Genomic DNA, 18,570 nt, shown 5'->3' on the forward strand with positions numbered 1-18,570 from the left:
GTTAGCACATTAGGAATGTTCGAAACGCGAAACGTACTTAATGTAGTAGTGAGCCCTCATGGTCCTCAATCTTCCGGTGTGGAACACAGAAAGGAAGAAGTTTTCGCAGAGATCATCCAAATGTTGGGCGATGGCCAAAACATTATATCCTGAACTTTTGGCCGATGAATACAAACGACGCCGTAAACTTGACGTGCGAAAGCTATAAAGATTTTCTTTGGCTTCTTCGCGTTGTTCTAAATAAACATGTGCGTTAGAACTGTACATTTTCCAAATCGCTTAATTTTAACTAACCTGATTCATCTCCAGGGTCGCTCTTCTTGTCGTCGATAATATAATGTACGCCTAAACTTCGTAAATGAGGAATGAGTATGCAAGGATCGCATCCTGAAGAGTCCGGGTCCACGGTAACAGCTCCTAAACTAAACAGGATTCCTTTGTTCTGCGCGTAACTTTGGAATTGTAAGAGAGTATGTAATAAACTTAACGAATCCTTTCCACCGGACAAACACACCATCACGTTATCACCATCTTTAATCATTTCGAACTCTTGAATGGCTTCTACAGTAGGCTGCCAAATTGTTTTAGGGGAACACATCCATTTTGACGCCGCTGCTTCTAGAGCACCGCTGTCGCTAGTCGTCCTCGTGTATTTCTGTTTTTGTTTTTGTAACGTGGAAAATTTCACTTCGTCCGTTTCAGATTTGCGATTAGTCAAGGATTCCGAGTTGCTTCTAGTCTTGGCAAATTCGCTGGTAAAATATTCTTGGTCGTGGAATGACAGATTAATTCCGCTATCTTGCGAACTAACGCTAGCTACAGTAGACGTTAAGATTTTGTTTTTGTATTGTTGTTCATTTGCTTGAGTCTCTTCGTCGCTTAGTCTATTGGCACTGGTCGTTTTCTTGATTAAATGGATAACCGTTTCGCTACTGGAACCTGGAGTGTAGATTTCGTTCTTTGTTAGTTCAGTGCTATTTTTGTCATCGCTTGAGCTAGAAGTTCTCGAGTATGTATGTTTCTCTTGATTATCTGGAGTAATGAAGACATCGACGGCACTAACAACGTCTCGGATTTCTGATTTTACTTCATTAGCCATCTCTATTGACACCTTTTCGATATATTCGGCCACTTCGTTAGCTGATATTGAATCGCTTCTACCATCTTCGCTCCCACTTCCATGTTTCTCGTAACAATAAGACCTACAACTCATATCAATACTGTCGGTATTTTCCAAAACGTCTTCTACTTTAGATATGACTTCTCTTATTTCAGACTTGATATTAGTGGCAAGTTCTTTGGTCATTTCTGTAACGTATGTTTGAATGTCCGGGGCGGGGGATGATCTCCCCACTTGATTACTTTCGTAACTACCAGACGACAAAACGTTTAAGCTGTGAGTCGGCGAAACATTGGCGTCGGATTCCAAGGAATGTAATTCATTTTGACTACTATAACTGAAATTTCTTTGTCTAAATTGACGCATTCCTAAGCTAACTCTAGTTTGTGGACTTAAAACGGGCGGAGACATATTTGGAGCACCTAAACTTAAACAACGCTCTCTGGCAAAGTTCTGTTGTAAATGGTTCAAATTAGCAGAATTCACAGTCTCACCAACGGCAAAGTTCACCGTAGGTTGACTCAACTGGGGATAATATAATCCGTTAACATCTTGTAGAAAGTAAGGAACTGGAGACGAACATGTCAGAATTCTTGGATCGTCGATTGAAGGCAGACTAAAGTGTCTAGGTGAGCCTGAATTCGACACGGGAGGATTATTTGGCGTCTGTTCACGTTCTTTATGACATTCTGTTCTTTTAGAGCCTGCGTAACTAATGGGGTCAAAAGGAACTTTCTGTTTAATGTTTTGTGCATTGCTCGTCAAAATATTCTGAGCTTCGTGCTGCAACATGAACCACCTAAGTTTCTCCCCTCGTGCGTCAAACGTAATCCCTTGATCGGTATAAGGATGCCTGTTTGCAGTTTTTCTCGCTCTGTTAAACACATTCCTTGCGGTCTGCAAACACTCTTGATAGCTCTGCGGGAACAAACCCGGGCCAGAAATTCTTCGTTCGTTCATAGTCATTTTACCGTCGACGTATCTTATCGACGACAACCACTTCCTATCCTTCATCATCGCGTTAGTGTGATGACGCCACTGCCCAGATTCTAATTCAACAACATACTGAGGCAATAACTTCCAACCTTCGGTAGCCACCATCTTAACAGCTTCCATGATAAAAGCTAGCTCGGCGTCGTTTATGAAATATGGAAGACTTATTCTTGTAAAACCAGGCCTTAGTAATTCTAAATGCGAATTATCGACTTCAAGATCCAAACTACTCAGTCTCCTGTCTTCTAAGATAATGTTCTCGTATTGGTCCGCAAGACATGGGTCAATTCCTAGAAGGTCCTGGGCGTACGCTCCGGAACATGGACATCCAGCTCTGGCTTGAATACCGAACACGTCGTTGAGGACGGCACACACAAAATTATGATGCAAAAAGGTGCCCCTCGGATGCCTCACCATGAAGGAAAAGACCGGAAGTCTTCTCAAATTTGGAGAGTTGTTTCCCAATAAAATAATTTCAGGGATAGTGCGAATGTGCTGCAGCATTTGTCTGCAAGAAGAATTTAAATAAACAATGCGTCCGTGACACTATTATCGGGTAAATAAAGACGTCTGATTTATGGGAGTCTTAGGAAAAATCGAATCCCACAGAACAGTAGCATTGACACGAATATGGTGTAAAAATTATTTACATACTTGTTAATCTTCTCTTGTCTCTGCAATATGTTGGCAACGGCTACAGTTTCTTTTAATTGCATCACTAGTCCGGCCCTGATTGATTCGACTACAGCTGCACAGCTGCCCTCCTCCTGCATCTCAAAGCTCTAAAATCGTGGAGTTAGAAAACGTTAATTAATCCGTATTCTGTATACTTTATTGTATTCCTGAGATGTGAAAAATCCGTCCGTATCGCACGAATTCAGACGTCTAAATATAGCTTTTTTGGCAATTAAAATTCCTGCAAACGTTCAGTATTAGTCACGCTTCGCAAGTGATGTTCAATAAATTTACCAGGTGTTTGGACACCACCAATAAACTTGTGTCCAGAGAAATAAATGGCGTCTTTATTAGCCGAGTTTTCTTCGACGCCAGGTACAAGAGGATTCATGTCTATTGTAATACAAGGAGCAGCTATATTATAATCCCAAAACGCAAGTGCTTGGTACTGATGGAGTAGAATAGTACAGGCAATATCATCAATTACAATACCAGTGACATTCGACGCAACCGAAAAACATCCAATCATTTGTCTTCCGTAGCTTTGGTGAAACCGTAGCTGGTTCTCCAAATCGTCCAAATCCAAATAACCTTCCTTGGTCTCCGCGATCCTGATCATCTACGGAAAGAAAAACAATTAGGAACATATACGACACAAAATTACAAAACAAGTCAATAATTTTGCACTTACAACGTTGTTGAATGTAATTTGGCAAACCACCAAGCGTCGAACGCAAATAAAATAAATTATAGTGGAAGGAACCGGTCAACGGAATTCGCAAAATTAAACTAGCTACTAACCTTTGCGCCAATTTCTTGCCATAAGTGAAGATTATCGTGATGTTCGCTGGAACCGGTGAAAACTATAGGAGGTTCCCGCAAATCCAACGCACTGATTAATTTTTGGAGGGCATCCGTGCAACCATGGCCGGTGAAGATGACGGCATCAGCTTCAGAAGCGTTCACTGCATTCTTAATGATATCTCTAGCCTCTTGTCTGAAAAATAAAAAAAGATGTATTCCATAATTTGGTTAGCAAAACTTTCCGCTGAAATTGAAGACCACCCGACGGGTATTATTCATTACGAGAATTTATGGATCACATTCGGATGGTTTGATATGCGCAATATCGCTTAAACGAATGCCTTATCTTGAAATTCTGCATAAAATTTCCGTACAATGCGACTGCAATTAAATCACAGCAGCATTCAAGTTCTATGACGAATGTTCAACTGCATTCTGGAGCAGCGACGCATGTTTTACTGCATTCTGGATCAGGGTAGCTATTTTTGATGATACTTACTATATCTTCATGAATGAAATCTTCGCAAGTCTAGAAGTTCATGACAAGAATAATAAGTAAATTAAATTATATTATTCTTCACGAAATATGATTACTTGAGTTTAATATACGTTAATGATTACATCCGCGAATAATATACTGACACAATTTGATTACGTTAAGTGAATAATGTGATCAGGATATCCTCCCTGTAATCACACTGATGGGCCAAGTGCAGATGCATCGCGTTAACAACAGTAATAGATACTCCATGCAACGGTTTTTTAGATCGATCGATCAGTTTAAAATTAACACTTTATCAAACAATGATGCAGATGTTACTATTGTCGAATTAAAGTCAAATTAAATGACAGAAAGGTGAATACATTTTTTATTTTCAGGATATCACAATGACGATCTTGTCACATCTGTTGATAGCATTGTTAACTAATGGGATCAAGATGTAGATTAAATTATTCTATGATTGTGACATCGGTGTTTAACATTATCGAAAATAAAAAAAGAACATTCACATCTAATTTATTTCGGTGATAAGCGGATATTTGTGGATTTTAATTTAGTATGATAACCACTTTATTCTCATTCTATAAAAACTGAACATTATATATTGGGTCTAGAACAATGAAAATTTAAATCAATTGCAAATATCGGTTTGTGAACCTAAAACAGTAGACTTAAAGTTATTACTTATGAAGTAGCTATAGATTATTATATTAATTATTTGAAAACCATCTAAGTCTAAGAAAATGTTGTTAATCTAATATCATTGTTCTTCGAAATCTGTCACGGATTAATCCAGAGCAGACTTAATTATGATCAAATGATCCACAGACAAGGACGAAGCAGTGTAGTGACAAAAAATCCTTTGAGATACCATGTGAATATGTACTCTGCTTATTTATTAACTGTTTGTCGGCATACTTAAAAAAAACTTCACACACATTGATTTTTCTTAAAAAATTAAAATGACACATAATGCAGTCACTCTGAACGGCAGACCACAAAAGAACAATAATACATAAACATATCAATGACTTTAAATTGTTTTTTTCCATTTAATTATACAGATCTATAATTACATTTTAATGTAATAACCTGCAGCATGTATAATCTCAATAAACGCAGACCGTGGAAAAACCCTGCATTGCTTTAACAACACAATTAATCGCTTCTTAAAATGTTATGTAATTAATTGAGGTATTTTCAAAAATTATTCTTGACGCGATTCAATTACTTTCGCGTTTTGCAATCTGAATATAGAAAATGGAAAGTAAAAGTTCTGTATTAGTACGCCCCCGTGAATTTTTTAAGTACAGTGTGCTCAATGTTAAACTTGAAGTGATGAACCTTGCTGCACCTCCATGGTAATAAATCATTAGACACCCTGTGTACGCCAGTCAAGCAAAGGAAAACCTGTTACTAAATTACAAAAGATATGGCATCTTTCAGTGATGATGAATGAATTCATTCAGGGTACTTCATACTAGGGGAGAATCTACAAAATAAGGTCAGTATTAATTATATACTTAGTTCCCGATACAGGTAGTAGTTTTGATTCGTTTGACATACAACACCGTATACACACTACACATTAGAAAAAATACACTAGAGGAACCAGAGATTATTTCACATTCTTAAAAAAAAAGCACTAGGGGTCCTCAAGATTCTTTCATTCTTATAAAAAAAAAAAAAAATAGTAGGAACTCCGAGAGTATTAAAGAAAAGACACGAGGGGGGTAGAGATCCTTTCATGTTTAAAAAAATACACCATGGGGGCCCCAAGATTTTTTCACAGTCTTTAAAAAAAAGACACTATAGCAGCATTTAAGATTATTTAGTTCTTATAAAAAGACTCTAGGATCCCCCTAGATGATTACGCACTTTTGAAGTAAAAGACAGTAGGGACTCCCAAGATTCTTTCACATTAAAAAAAGATTCTAGGGACCCCAATTTTTTCACGTATAAAAAACGACACTTGGAGGCCCCAAAATTCTTTCACGTTCTTTAAAAAAGCTACTACAGTCCTCAAGATTCTTATAAAAAAAGCACTATAAGCCTTCGAGATTATTTCGCATTCTTAGAGTAAAAGACAAAAACACTAGGGATCCCAAGATTCTTTCACATTAAAAAAAGGACACCAGGATTCTTTCATTCTTATAAAAAAGACACTAGGAGACTCCAAGATTGTTCCGAATTCCAAAAAAAAATAGGAAGTCCAAAATTCTTCCACATTTAAAAAAAATACTTAACACGGTCGGTTATATATTAATTTTTTGCATAATAACACTGTCTGTTTAAAGAGAATGGACATACTACGTACCTACCGCGAAACCCCAGGAACATGAAATCACACATTCGCTAAAATGGGCGGATGACGATATTTAATTTTTTACTGCATTTCAAACAATACAATCCCAAAGTTCTCTAATAATAAAAATTTACATTTTTTTAACGAGGTCATTAATTTTTTAATGGGATACAATTCCTAAACATTTTCTCACGCAGCATTTTTAAGTTAAAAAAAAAAAACAAAACCATACGTTGAAGCGCAAGCAACATTGTACCTCAAAGTGTACTTTTTGATAAATATTTGTTTATTTTTTTAGATAACATCACCAATTCTCTTGAAGTGATAAAAAATAGATAAATTTAAGTTCATATTCTGTAATCCTTAAATCAATGTCATGGTCCTGCCAAAACTTCTAAAAACGTCGTAATTTATTCTCTTACATAAATAGTAAAATTTAATGGTCCTAAGTTATTTTTAGGATACTCATGCGTAAAGTTAAAACTAAGGATTTTTAAACCTATGATGTTACGACGCGAGATTTATACTTCAGTCGAATATTTTAAGATGGCGTAATACGATAATGAGGTTCACTTTTTTCAAAGATAGACAAACGTTAACCTGGCTTTTTGTATTCTATGAATTGTTCACAAATCATTTTTTTTTTCGAAAATTGAAAATAAGGCCACGATAATAAAACGAAAATAGAGAGTAAAAAGCTCAAGCTTTTGTATTGTCACAACTTTGTTGACAAAATAAGTCGGAATTTGTTGGCAAGTTGTTTTTCATCCTCATTTTAGATTAACAATCGATTCTTTGTTTCAAATTTAGCCTCATTTAGAATTGTTCAGGCGGATCTCAGAATGCGCACGCCCCATTTAACACCGAAGTTTATCCTGAATGAAAAAAAGCTCAACTCACCTGAAATTTGTTGATTGGAGTGACGTTATGCTAGTTGTTGAATGTGTATTCCCATAACTTGGAAGAACTTCGCGTGTGATATATTCTTCTATAAATTGAAGCGATCTTCCAGAAGCTGCGTAATCACAGTACACAACTGAAAAAAACAAGGTGTCAATAAACTGGGTTTAATTAAATTTATTTTATTTGGGTATGTCATTTTGCCACGAAGAGAAAATCAGACCACAAGGTTATAATGATAGTTGATATGTAATATTGGAAAAATATAATAAATTATTAACTATTGCACGTCCAGAGATAACGTGACCTAAAAACCACCTAACGTCAGAGTTCATTAAAACAATAATAAAATGATTGATTTCATTCCATTCCATTTATTACGAAAAAATAACACCGGCAGAATTTACAAGTTTCAGAGAACAAAGTTTTCAATAAGTTTTAATTTTTAACTAAAACATAACAAAATGTTCTGCACACAAACAGATGTCTAGAGTTAAATTTTTATGTGACGTTTGTGTAAATGATTCAATATTTGAAGTGGTGACGCACAATCAGGAAAATAAAGCAGAACCTTCATATTTAGCAACGTCTTAATAAATTATAACCGCAAGTAAACAATTTGTTGTTTTATATCAAAAACAGCATAAACTATAAACGCCTACAAAACGTTGTTAATATCATTGGTAGAATCCATTCCGCATATGATAAAAGAGCCTGATTTGCATCAATGTCAAGAAAAAACCTTGGCACTTTAAACAAACAAACAAAATATATACTACATTTTATCTTTAGAGACTAATTGATTTTTTGCCATATCTAATGGCGTTGAACCGAGTTGTCTTTCTTCAAACAAAGTTAAACCAAATCAATCATCTGCTGAGGCAAACGTCATTCCGATCATTTACAGTGATGGATTTGACAGAGATATTTTAAACTACGTACGTAATGCAGTTTCTTGGTTTGAGGAAAATGTGATTCCGGTTTGTCAAATTTGCATTAAAAAATGATTAACTACCGGAAAAGTGATCCATTAACCTTCTCTTACAAATTCTAGAAAAACTATATCCCACGACGCGAATTATTTTCAAATGAGAGTCCATTAGTGAGATTAATACTAATTTGTATTATTTAAAGTGAATCACGTTGTAGAGGTCAATTTTTCTAATTAAAAACTACAAAAATTATTTAACTAATTTCACTCTTAGCTACATTTGCATCACTATCAGTGGTATTAATTAAACTCAAAGGAAATTAATTTGCAAATGTATGCATACTATTGCAAATTAAATAAATGTACTTCAGATCTATATGAGTATACTAGTTATCACTAGATGAACGCAAATTACTTAGATTTCCCAATTGTGACGAACAATAAAAAACCAATTACAAATTGTTACCTGAATTAACAAATTGCGAAACTAATTATGATTTAACATACAATCACTTACAAATCTCACCGATTATCCGGAGGATTACGTTATACGTACATCAAATCGTTTAAATTATGACGTTATCAAAGGTGACAATCTTGCATTAAAATAAAATCGATGCGAAACTAACGAGCCTTGCATGACGCTATCGCACCAAATTAAAAATACCATTATGACATTAAATTTTAAATTCACTTACATGATTGCAAATATTTGAACCAAAAACCTATTTTATTGTTTGTTTAATGACGATAAAGAACTCTTTGTTTTTTTAATAAAACGGTGTAAAAATGTGTGTGATCACCATTAGTTTTCAGGCATCCAAAATATCTTCAGTTGAAGAGTCTTTATGAAACGTAAAACCATTTACGTCAGCACAGAGCAATGTTTCTTTGAACTACTATGGTTAATTCAATTTTAGGATCGCATGCCATAAATTTCTTCTTGAATTTATAATATACTTATAAATTTGTGAGGCTCATATAAATGTTAAAAATAGTTGAACCTGAACTACAGAAAAGCCAAAACAAGATAAAATTAGTTATTTGTGGTACTAATGTGAGAAATGGTACTTTGGTACACAACGAACAAATATTGACATAAAAAAGTTTTTCAGACAGTTGTACAAATATTTATAGTACACACTTTTATGGAATACTTAGATATGTCCATACAAACATTTCGTTGTTGCACAAACAAAAACAGAACTTTTGATGTACGGCTTGGATTCCATCAATCATGGATCTCAAAAAATGGTCACATTTCGTATTAGCGAAAATTAAATAACACACTTTATGTTCGTATTTTTTCAATTCTACGTATAGGTATTACAAATTTTTAATCTTGATCACCGAAAGAGCAATAAAAAACACGATCAAAAACAACCATGGATTTTTGATAGTTTGTTTTTGATCAAAGACAATTGTCACGAGTCCATGGTTATCTTTGATCGTGTTTTTTATTGCTCTCTGAGTAGAAGGATTAAGATACTATAAATCTTCTAATTCAAGGAACTATCATAAAGTTATGCAACACGTTAAAGCTACAATATAATACAAACGTCATTTACATTAAACTTCCCTCATTTTTTAAGCACAAACGATGCAACGCAGGTTTTTTATTCACTTTTTAAACATTTATGTTATCTTAATGATAAATATAATTTCTTCATCATTAAAAAAATATAATTTTTATTTACCGAACGTAAGCTAGACTATGAAATATAGGTCACCGTTTCCATTTGTCGCCTGTCTGTGGTTTGTTGGCGATTTTATTAGATAGATAATTGAAATTACTAGACAGAGTGTTGTAAAATTTTACATGTATTTTAAGATCATGTAGGTGGTGAAACGCTAACCAGAATTTATCTTGTCATCCCCACTAACAATTTGATGACGTCAAATTTTTTTCTTCATTTTTTGTCAACCGATTTGACCTATTTTAGAACCAGAATTAGACTTGTCTTAGGATCTCCATGACTTTTTTCAGACCAATTTAATCTGTCTTAAGAGCTCCATCATTTTTTCCTGATCAATTTGACCTGTTTTGGAGCCCCCATGACTTTTTTCCGACCAATTTGACCTGTCCTAGGACCCCCATCACTTTTTCTTACCAATTTGACTTGTCTTAGAATCGGCATCATTTCTTTTGTAGACCATTTTGATCCATCTTAGGGGCCCCATCACTTTTTGTCGACCATCAGATCTGCCTTAAGACCTCCATCACTTTTTCCCGATCAATGTGACCTATCTTAGGATTCCCATGACTTTTTCCCCGCCCATTTTGACCTGTCTTAAGACCTGCATTACTTTTTCCTAACCAATTTGATCTGTTTTAGGATTCCCATAATTTTTTTGACGACCAATTTGATCTGTTTTAGAACCGCCATCATTTTTTGTCGACCAATTTGACCTGTCTTTCAAACCCCATCATTTCTTGTCAATCAGTTTGACCTGTCTTAGGACATCCACCATTTTTTTGCCGACCAATTTGACCGATCTTAGGACCCTCATTTTTTTTTGTTAGACCAATTTGATCCATCTTAGCGGCCCCGTCATTTTTTATCAACCATTTGACCTGCCTGAAGACCCCAATCATTTTTTCTCGATCAATTTGACCTGTCTTAAGACCTGCATCATTTTTTCCTAACCGATTTGACCTGTCTTAGAATTCCCATAATTTTTTGTCGGCCAATTTAAGGTGTCTTAGAATTGTCATTAATTTTTTATCGACCAGTCTGACCTGTCTTAAAACCCCCATAATTTTTGTCGACTAATCTGGCCTGTCGTGGAATCAGCATCATTTTCTGTCGACCAATTTGAGCTGTCTTAGGACCCCCATCATTTTTTTGAGGACCAATTTAAGCTGTCTTAGGACTCCCATTATTTATTGTCGACCAATTTGACCTGTCTTAGAATCGGCATCATTTTTGGTCCATCAGTTTGAGCTGTCTTAGAACCCCCAACAATTCTTGTTGATCAATTTGACCTGCCTTAGGACATCCATTTTTTTGTCGATCTTTGGAATTTCATTTTTTTTTTTTTTTTGTAGACCAATTTGATCCATCTTAGGGGCCCCATCATTTTTTGTCAACCATTTAACCTGCCTTAAGACTCCATCACTTTTTCCCGATCAATTTCAGTTGTCTTAAGACCCCCATGATTTTTCTCTACCAGTTTGACCTGTCTTAAGACCTCCATAATTTTTGTCGACCAATTTGACCTGTTTAGAACCGACAGCGTTTTTTGTCATTTGTCAAAATCAATCTTAACAAGTACTAGCCTCACCCACCCTCCCTCTCTTTTTTAGAGGGTATCTGATTTGCCAAAATCACTCTTATCTTAGCAGGTACTAGCCCCGCCCACCCACCCTCTCTTTTCTTAGAAAGTATGTCATTTGTAAAATCAGTTTAATCTTACCAAGTACCTGTCTTAGAATTGGAATCAGTTTTTGTTGACCAATTTGATCTGTCTTAGAACTGGGATCATTTTTTGTCGACTATAATTTGACCTATCTTAGAATCGTCATAATTTTTGTCGAACAATTTGAGCTGTCTTTGAATCCTCATTTTTTGTGGACCAATCTGACTTGCCTTAGAATCGGCATCATTTCTTGTCGATCAATTTGACCGATCTTAGGGCCCTCATTTTTTTTGTAGACCATTTTGATCCATCTTAGAGGCCCCATAATTTTTTGTCGACCATTAGACCTGCCTTAAGACCTCCATCACTTTTTCCCGATCAATGTGACCTATCTTAGGATTCCCATGACTTTTTCCCCGCCCATTTTGACCTGTCTTAAGACCTGCATTACTTTTTCCTAACCAATTTGATCTGTTTTAGGATTCCCATCATTTTTTTGACGACCAATTTGATCTGTCTTAGAACCGCCATCATTTTTTGTCGACCAATTTGACCTATCTTTCAAACCTCATAATTTCTTGTCAATCAGTTTGGCCTGTCTTAGGACATCCACCATTTTTTTGCCGACCAGTTTGACCGATGTTAGGACCCTCATTTTTTTTTTTTTTTTTTTTGTTAGACCAATTTGATCCATCTTAGGGACCCCGTCATTTTTTATCGACCATTTGATCTGTCTGAAGACCTCAATCACTTTTTCTTGATCAATTTGACCTGTCTTAGGATCCCATGACTTTTTCCCGACCAGTTTGAACTGTCTTAAGACCTGCATCACTTTTTCCCGACCAATTTGACCTATCTTAGGACCCCCATGACTTTTTCACGGCCAGGTTAACCTGTCTTAAGACCTCCCATCACTATTTCATGACCAATTTGACCTGTCTTAGGACCTCCATCATTTCTTAACGACCAATTTGACCTGTCTTAGAACTGGCATCATTTTTTGACGACCAATTTGAACTATCTTAGAAGTAGCATCATTTTCTGTCGATCATCGTTTCGATCAAGGTCAGTTCGGCCGGTGATGGGGGTCTTAAGACAGGTCAAATTGGTCTACAGAAAATGATGGGGGTCCTGACATAGGTCAATGACCTGTCAACAAAAGGTAGTGCCGTTTCTACTCAGGTTAAATGGGGTCAAAGCACTACAAAAGCGGCACTACATAACTATTTGCGACTGGTATTATTTACCTTCTTTTTTCAAACATTGGATTTGTTTGACTGTACTTCACGCGATGGGGAAGTTGAATCTAATAAGATAAAACCAATTCTTTATTTGGTTTATTAATAAATTTTAATAATAAAATTTCACTAAAATCAGCTACAAGAATTTATTGAGCAGAAAAATATTCAACAACTTTGTATTTTTTCTACAATTAAAAATTTTAAGAGTTGAAAAAACCTCTAAATTGTGAAATATACTTGAAGCGATACTAAATCTCTGTTTATGTGTTTTTAACTCAGTCTTCATTACACATATTTGTTATTATTTCAATTCCTAACACCATGTTTGTTCTAAAATTACAAATTGATAAAAAAATAAACAATAAAAATAAAAATAAAATTTTACGGAGAATATTAAAATTATATATTATCGTTTACGTTTCAGTTGTTTTGCTTAACCATACCATACATGATAATTAATTAATAAGAATGTAAACATCCAGACCATCCTTTAACTAAAATATTTCTCTCAGTAAAAATTTACCTGTTCACTGATCTCTCATCTTTTGAAAAAAAAAAAATGGTCTGAATCTAAAATTTAAGTCCAAAAATAATTTCCATTGTCTAAAACATCAAACACTGTCAAAATTTTGAACCAGATAACTCCTTATCATTTAAAACGTATTTACAAAACATCTGCACCGTTTCAGACGTAATCCTAAATCAAACGCATTAGCAAAACACAAGATTGCGTGAAAACTTTCCATAAAAACTATTACTACCCACGCTTATACACGTGTAAAATATATCGTGGAAATATAATATTTATCTCTGAATCCACAACAAACTACAAAGTGTGTATTCGTCTGATTGTGTCTCAAAACGGAAACTTTCCTACGTTAGCAAGATAAAATTTCGACCAATCCTTCACCTTACTAATCGTGTTCTTAACTAAACTGCAATTAACTAGTACAAACCGAAACGTTAATGTTAACAGATTGCAAAAAAATTGCAAACGCATGTCAGCTGAATTAATTGCAAAACCTTACGTAAAGCTCCGTTGGGAAAAAGAATAATATGCCGCATAAAAAATACAATTGAATAAACCGCACTACCAATTTTGGCGATGAAATCCTTGATCTAATAAATTTGCAAAGATAATATTTAGAAAGTTGTCTTGGAGGAACACTTCAATACTTATTTCTAAAACCGATAATTATAGTGCGGTATTTATTTTCATAATAAATTGATCGCTGAATTAGGAATTGATAACTTAGCATTTCGAGCTTAATTACAGTGCCTTTAGTAGGACAATGATTTCCCAGAAAAATTAAAAGAGGATCTACGACGTAACGGTCGCTCTATAAAATAAAATAAGGAAGTTGAACCCAATACCTGTTGCTGTGCAATAAATTGATTTTCAAAAAAAAGGTCTAGACGTCTCTACTCATTTCAAAGTTAAATTATAGAACGTGGACTGTGCTAAAAAAAATCACATTACGCCTGATTCTATCAGCGAAACACGCCATAGACCACTGCGGAATGATAATTTTCTAAAAAAACTTTTCAATTACTGTGTTTACTACGGATTATGGCTGTATCATGCTTGATAAATGGTTTTGTTTACGCAAATTTCGAAGAAAAATACACAGATGTGGCATTAGTTGTAGGCGACTGTAAAACAGTCTTTTTTATCGCAAAAAATAGAAAATAGCAGCCAGGCTAAGATAATCTGGTACATAATCACAAAATCTTCCAGAAATTTTATCACATAGAAATTTTAATTGCAGACATCTTCAAGTTCGATATTATCGATAATAAACTAATTTAACTGGTAATCTTAAGCGATATTATCTGCTGAAAAATAAAGCGAAAACAACACGAAAACAACACAGGAACACAGGACATCCTTTAAGATCAAAATCTTTTCACGGTCTGTGTTATTATTTCAATAACATTCATGAACGCATAAACAATAATTATTGTTACGAGTGGGTACTCATAAAAAATATGATATTGCTGACCGCTTTTGGTGACTGGCCAACATTGAACTTTGTGATGTCGCCATTTAAGTAATTATTTTAACATTCGAATTTTTGTGTGTGAAATTAGTTATAAAGTTGACTACGATTTTTTTTTTTTTGTAAAAATATTTAAAATTATTTACACGAAAGTGCAATCGCCTCTAATACACGACGTATACCGGAAATCAAAGCGAAAATATTTATATTTTTTTGAGACGACATTTCAACGTTGGCGAGGGTAGATGTAAATACATAAGACGTACACGGTTATTTAAAGACAGTGTTCAATGAATTTATTCTGTAAGCAGTTTCCACGGTGTATATGCCAAGTACACTTGCACAGCATGTATGGGAAATAAATACTGAGAAATTTGTCATACATTATTATCTAAATGGTTCCAGAAATAAGTGCCCAAAATCTCAAAGCAGTGCAAATATTTAGCACAAGGGTCATTTTCTGTATAGAAATAATAAACCACGTGTCTAATTTTAAATGTAAAAATTATATTAATTTATAAATATTAAGTGCCGACCTGCAATAAAAACCAATAAAAATAAATGAAAAAGTAGCACGACCGAACATGCAATAACCCCGAAGTTTTTCAGGAAATTGTATTAAACTACTAATTAACCACCGTCCTTCGCCAGTTATTGAAACACGACATCACGCCATAAATCGGAAATAACATCCCACTCGTAACTCCAAATATATCTCCTATATGGGTTTCCAGAGCAAGGCCCTCCATTTTTTAACCCCTTTGGAAATTTCGCTTTTAAGGATACATTTTTTTCCCTCCCATAAATAACACATTTAATCCTGACCCACATTTACCATTATCAAGACCTCGCCAGTATCGATTGGCAAATATGATAGGACCACAGACAATTCGTTCGACAACGCTTGTGAAGGTGAATGGGATCTCTCAGTTCTTATCACCGACACATAAACATTTACTCAGCGGTTAATTACAAGAGCGAAGTTTGGTTTATCGACGCTCCTTGAATGATTTTCCTTGTCGTTACGTTGCGAAACCCATCACATTCTTTCGAAATTTACGACGTCCCTAAAAATATCCTGAAAGAACCCAAGCCGTCTGAACTGAAGACTTCAGTCTTCAGCTGCGTTTACAGCGCGCAATTTCACTGAATTTTAATATCACTAAGCCTCGTTTAATTGCAGACTTAACACTCGGCATATTTTATGCATGCCATGTGTGCGGCTAAACCTGGAAGGCACGTGTACACCGTAAAAATCTAGGCAATGTATAGATTGGTAATATTGACTGAAGCCATTAACAGGCGCGTCGCGATAACTTTTTGAAAACTGATGACCGAAATCCTGTTCGAACCGGATCGGGGATCAATGTCACAAACAACGGAAAGCGTGAAGTAATTTGACGCCAATTTTACTTTTTTTGCATATCGATGAAAAAGTCAAATGCCAAGAACCCAAATTTTATTCATTTTTTATTGCTCCAATAACAACTTAAAATATCTTCAAAAAATACTACTAAAGAATTGGAGTGACACGAAAAATGTTAACAATTTTTTAAGTCAAGCTATGATATTTAGATCATTCATAACTGCTTCTAAAAAATTAGAGAGAGACTAAAATATTGTTTTTTTTTTTTTGTTTGTTTTTTGGCTATAGTTCAGAACAGTGTTATCAATTTTCCATTTATCCTGCGACATTAACTCATCCAACGATTTGTTTTTCTCGATGGAAGCAGATCTAAAAAACTCGCATGTTGTTTTCTCTCGTTCGATAAAAAACTTCAAAAATAAAAAACAAATTTGAGTGACTCATTCGGCATGGACTGACCTTATACCTTACAGCTTTAATAAATTGGTTGGCTTGTGATCATCGTGTGAAACGCCACTTCACTCTAAAACCACGTGAAACGACCCACAACTGCACCGGGAATTGTTCCAAAACTAGATATTCCCACCGCTAACAAGCTTGGAGTAAGTTCAAAAAACTACAACTCCATACTTCTCAATCCTTGAATTGGTGATCTTTTCTTTTTCCGATCTTGGCATACGGTCAATATTATCTAAAATTAGAGAACACGAAACGTGATCTTGAAAAAGTGCCACAAATACAATCTGAATAATATCGAGCGAGCAGAAAGATGGGTCAAAGCCTGGAAAGTTGTGAAATAATAAACGAAACGCGAAAAAGAGTTGGCAAAGTGTTTGTTGCACGCAAACAGAAATGTTATCTGCACCCTAGACAATTCGCCTGGGCTATGATATCACTGCTATTTTTAGAACTAAGTGAATGCAGGACATTTCTATCAAACCTGACCAAAACCAAATGCCTCAGTTTTGGGTTTCGTCCGTTCACTTTTATCAGGAAATGGGAGAGGCCGCATTAATTTTCTATTTCTCTATGTTAAACGAGATTTGGGATGGCAATTGTAGTTGAAAGTTGAAAGTGTGAAAAATAATGTGTGTCCACATAAAGCTGAAACGTCTCAAGAGACCATGTTAAATGTCACACTATTTATACTTCGGTGATTTCGACAAATTGTTCCAATGAATGTAGTTGAATAAAAAACTGCATAAAAGTGATTTATTAAATTTTAATTTTGGATTTAGAAAGTTACTGCGTGGATGCCACCAAATTGCACCATATCTACTTGAAATTATGTCGCACGGTGCATTGAAAATTATGTGTTTTCGAATTTCACAAGATTATTTAAAATTATGATGTTTACTTAATCAGAACCAAGACTCAAATTACGTGAAAATTCTGATTATACACCTCTGGTCCACAAAAATCGGACCGACTGTCTTAAATTGGTCATGAACGACACATTAAAATGTAATTTATTGGAATGACAAGCCGAAATTAAATTTTTACCTTCCCAGAATTATCTAAATTGCCGCTTAACACAACGCTAAATATAAAACTTCAATTTAATGCAACTTGTATCACAGAAACAAGAAAAGGTGCTTCTCGTTTAAAATTACAACGAGTTTTATGCTATAAAGTTCAGTTAATGCTTTAACTTTAAAGAGGAGGATCGAAACATGAACACTATCAAGAAGTAGGAAATAAATTCTGCTAAAAGCATTCACTAATGACCCGACATTTTAGGCGACTTTGTCGTTTCCATAATACAAATTGTACCGCTCATACATTTAGGTTTAATTCTAGGTTCGTGTTAGTCGGTCTTAAATTTCTTAACAAATCAGATTTCTAAAATTTACAGTCTTACATATTTTTGCTTAGCATAGTTTAAACCGCGATACTGGCAGTGGTGTAAATTTTTTTCAATTTAACTCCAAGAAACCAAAATATACAGGGTGTCTAGTACAAACTGTTTTACAAAATGGCATCAAACTACTACGCTGTAAACTTAATTTGTATACTTCTAAATTCATTCAATAATGCAAATAAAGCTGCTTGTTTTGTTTTATTTCCCAAAATACATATTTCTTAAATTTTCTAAATTCACTAACGCGGAATTTACGTCAAGTCCAGTTAAACAATAAATATTTATAATGGTTGGACGGAAAAATAATAACTCTAATTATATTTCTGCAGCTACAATTATTTTCAAGTTTTTTTGGCCCGTGCAAGTGTTTCAGCTTCTGTCATGGTCACGCCACTGTCCAATAGGATTTTTCCTATACTTCTATCTCTCAACATTTGTCGTTCTTGCTCTCTTAATTTAATTTTGTCCTGTACTCGTTTAATTTTTTCTATTTCTTATTTTACCTCTCTTTG

The 18,570-nt window shown here is 34.8% G+C and overlaps 1 protein-coding gene across 1 annotated transcript in view; it reads right to left on the bottom strand.

Moving 5' to 3' along the window:
- Window positions 1-18,570, bottom strand: part of LOC135128277 (uncharacterized) — a 41,707-nt gene that overhangs the window by 1,589 nt on the left and 21,548 nt on the right. Inside the window, exons 2-8 of the mRNA XM_064055180.1 lie at window positions 7,300-7,435; window positions 3,590-3,785; window positions 3,083-3,407; window positions 2,944-3,029; window positions 2,768-2,895; window positions 295-2,621; window positions 38-236 (exon numbers count right to left, since the gene is read on the bottom strand). Of these exons, the coding sequence (XP_063911250.1) occupies window positions 38-236; window positions 295-2,621; window positions 2,768-2,895; window positions 2,944-3,029; window positions 3,083-3,407; window positions 3,590-3,785; window positions 7,300-7,435 (3,397 nt within the window). The remainder of the gene's footprint in view (window positions 1-37; window positions 237-294; window positions 2,622-2,767; window positions 2,896-2,943; window positions 3,030-3,082; window positions 3,408-3,589; window positions 3,786-7,299; window positions 7,436-18,570) is intronic.

This window comes from Zophobas morio, unplaced genomic scaffold (assembly GCF_036711695.1).
Source record: "Zophobas morio isolate AGI-343-1 ecotype UQ-CSIRO unplaced genomic scaffold, CSIRO_AGI_Zmor_V1 ptg000002l, whole genome shotgun sequence".
NCBI lineage: Eukaryota > Metazoa > Arthropoda > Insecta > Coleoptera > Tenebrionidae > Zophobas > Zophobas morio.